This window comes from Protomyctophum bolini, assembly GCF_963924005.1.
Source record: "Protomyctophum bolini genome assembly, chromosome: 3".
In the NCBI taxonomy this organism is placed as follows: Eukaryota; Metazoa; Chordata; class Actinopteri; order Myctophiformes; family Myctophidae; genus Protomyctophum; species Protomyctophum bolini.
The window spans coordinates 12179599-12181243 of NC_137864.1; the positions used below are offsets into that span (position 1 = coordinate 12179599).

The 1645-nt window shown below is 45.0% G+C and overlaps 1 protein-coding gene across 1 annotated transcript in view; it reads left to right on the plus strand.

The window, feature by feature from the left end:
- Positions 1-1320: 1320 nt before the first annotated feature.
- The window catches only part of samd1b (sterile alpha motif domain containing 1b), a gene marked incomplete at its 3' end in the record, with an annotated part of 11861 nt that continues 11536 nt past the window's right edge, over positions 1321-1645 (plus strand). Inside the window, exon 1 of the mRNA XM_080758899.1 lies at positions 1321-1645. This exon is cut by the window's right edge and continues 1007 nt beyond it. Within this exon, the coding sequence (XP_080615025.1) occupies positions 1378-1645 (268 nt within the window). The 5' untranslated portion in view covers positions 1321-1377.

The following is a 1645-nucleotide window of genomic DNA, read 5'->3' on the forward strand; positions in this document are numbered from 1 at the left end:
TTTTCAAAATCAAGTTATGCAAGATTGAGAGAACTATAAACAGTTTAATACAGGAGTTCTTGTAGAATCTATAACCTACAAGAACTTGCCCAACAGTTTTGCAATTTCATGTTGTAGGCTATCAGTAGCCTATAGTAGGCCTATTAGTATTGCACTGTTTTAATAAATACACATAAACTACATGTATTTCAAGGAGAACATGCACATCATGCTGATGTGTCTATACTCCAGTGTTGCAGTGATAGCCTACACACTTCCTCAGTTGAGTTCCTCTTGATGCAGTCACAAATTAGCACAATGCTGGTACACGTGTTGTAGGCCTACTTTCAAGTTTTTAGGGAAATTACGGTAGATCAGTCAGTCACTGTAAAGTAAACCCAGCTGTTAGTTATACCCTCCCCTCTCGGCACTGCGAAGGGACGCTGGACATTCTCAAGAAAACACGGCCGTCTATATAGACCACGGTGACCACCGTATGATATGACTGGTCACCATCAAATTATCTTTCTTTCTTGTAGAAAACGATGTATTAAAGTCCATCACTGTACGGCCGGGCGGCTATGCGACACGGGGCTGTCTGTTGGGTATCCGGAGAACTCGCCAGTTTACCCACTCGCCGCGATTTAGATGATAGTTGTTTTAGAGTTAACACTATAGTGTTCTATAGTGTTTTATAGAGAGAGCAGGAATGCTAAAAGTACCGAAACAATGTAATACATTAGTAAACATATCCTAAAATGGTACTAGGCCTACTTATCATTGTTATATTCACATAGGCCTACTTGCACCTTTTTATCATTATCTAGCTGACCATTTAATTGCACAAAATAATTTGATCACTTTGGAAATGAACTATAACATCGTGAGTTTGACATACTATGAAGAATCTTCGCCGCGGCGACTTGGTAAACTGGGGCCAGGCATCTGTTGACCAGGCGCCGCAGGCGGGCACCCTGGCTAAATCAAAATCACAATATTTCTCACTCACGTTGATACGTAGCTCTAGATTTGAGCTCGCTTCGTAGGCTAGGCTACTTGTTTGGACTTTAGGCTACTGTTTTAAACTATTATGATTTTAAAACGATACTTGGCTGCAAACAAAGAGCAGGGCCGATGCGCAAAAACGGGCCAATTCCACCTTAAATGCCGTTTGCGTCTACGGAGACCCGGGCGCCATCTTCGGTCCACCTTAAGCGCACAATGTGGCCAACGAAGTGAACGAACCAACCCAGGCTTCCGTTCTCATTCTTCAGCCGGTAGGGGCTTCACTGACTCTGGCTCTGAGGCTGAGCTCTCACTCAGGCAGCGTCACTTCTGAAACAACAAAAAAGACGCACTCGGCCAAACCCATCCGTATACCAACACACACAGAAGAAGATGTCCGAACCCAAGTACCGGGAGTGGATCCTTGAGACAATCGATTCTCTTCGCTCCAGAAAAGCCCGTCCGGACCTCGAGAGGATTTGTCGAATGGTCCGAAGACGACACGGGTCGGACCCGGACCGAACCAGGACAGAGCTGGAGAAACTGATCCAAGATCAGACTGTGCTCAAAGTTAGCTACAAGGGATCGATTTCGTATCGAAACGCGGCGAAGGTGCAGCGAAAAAGCAGAAAGAAAAGCGACTTTACTACGGCCGCTGGTA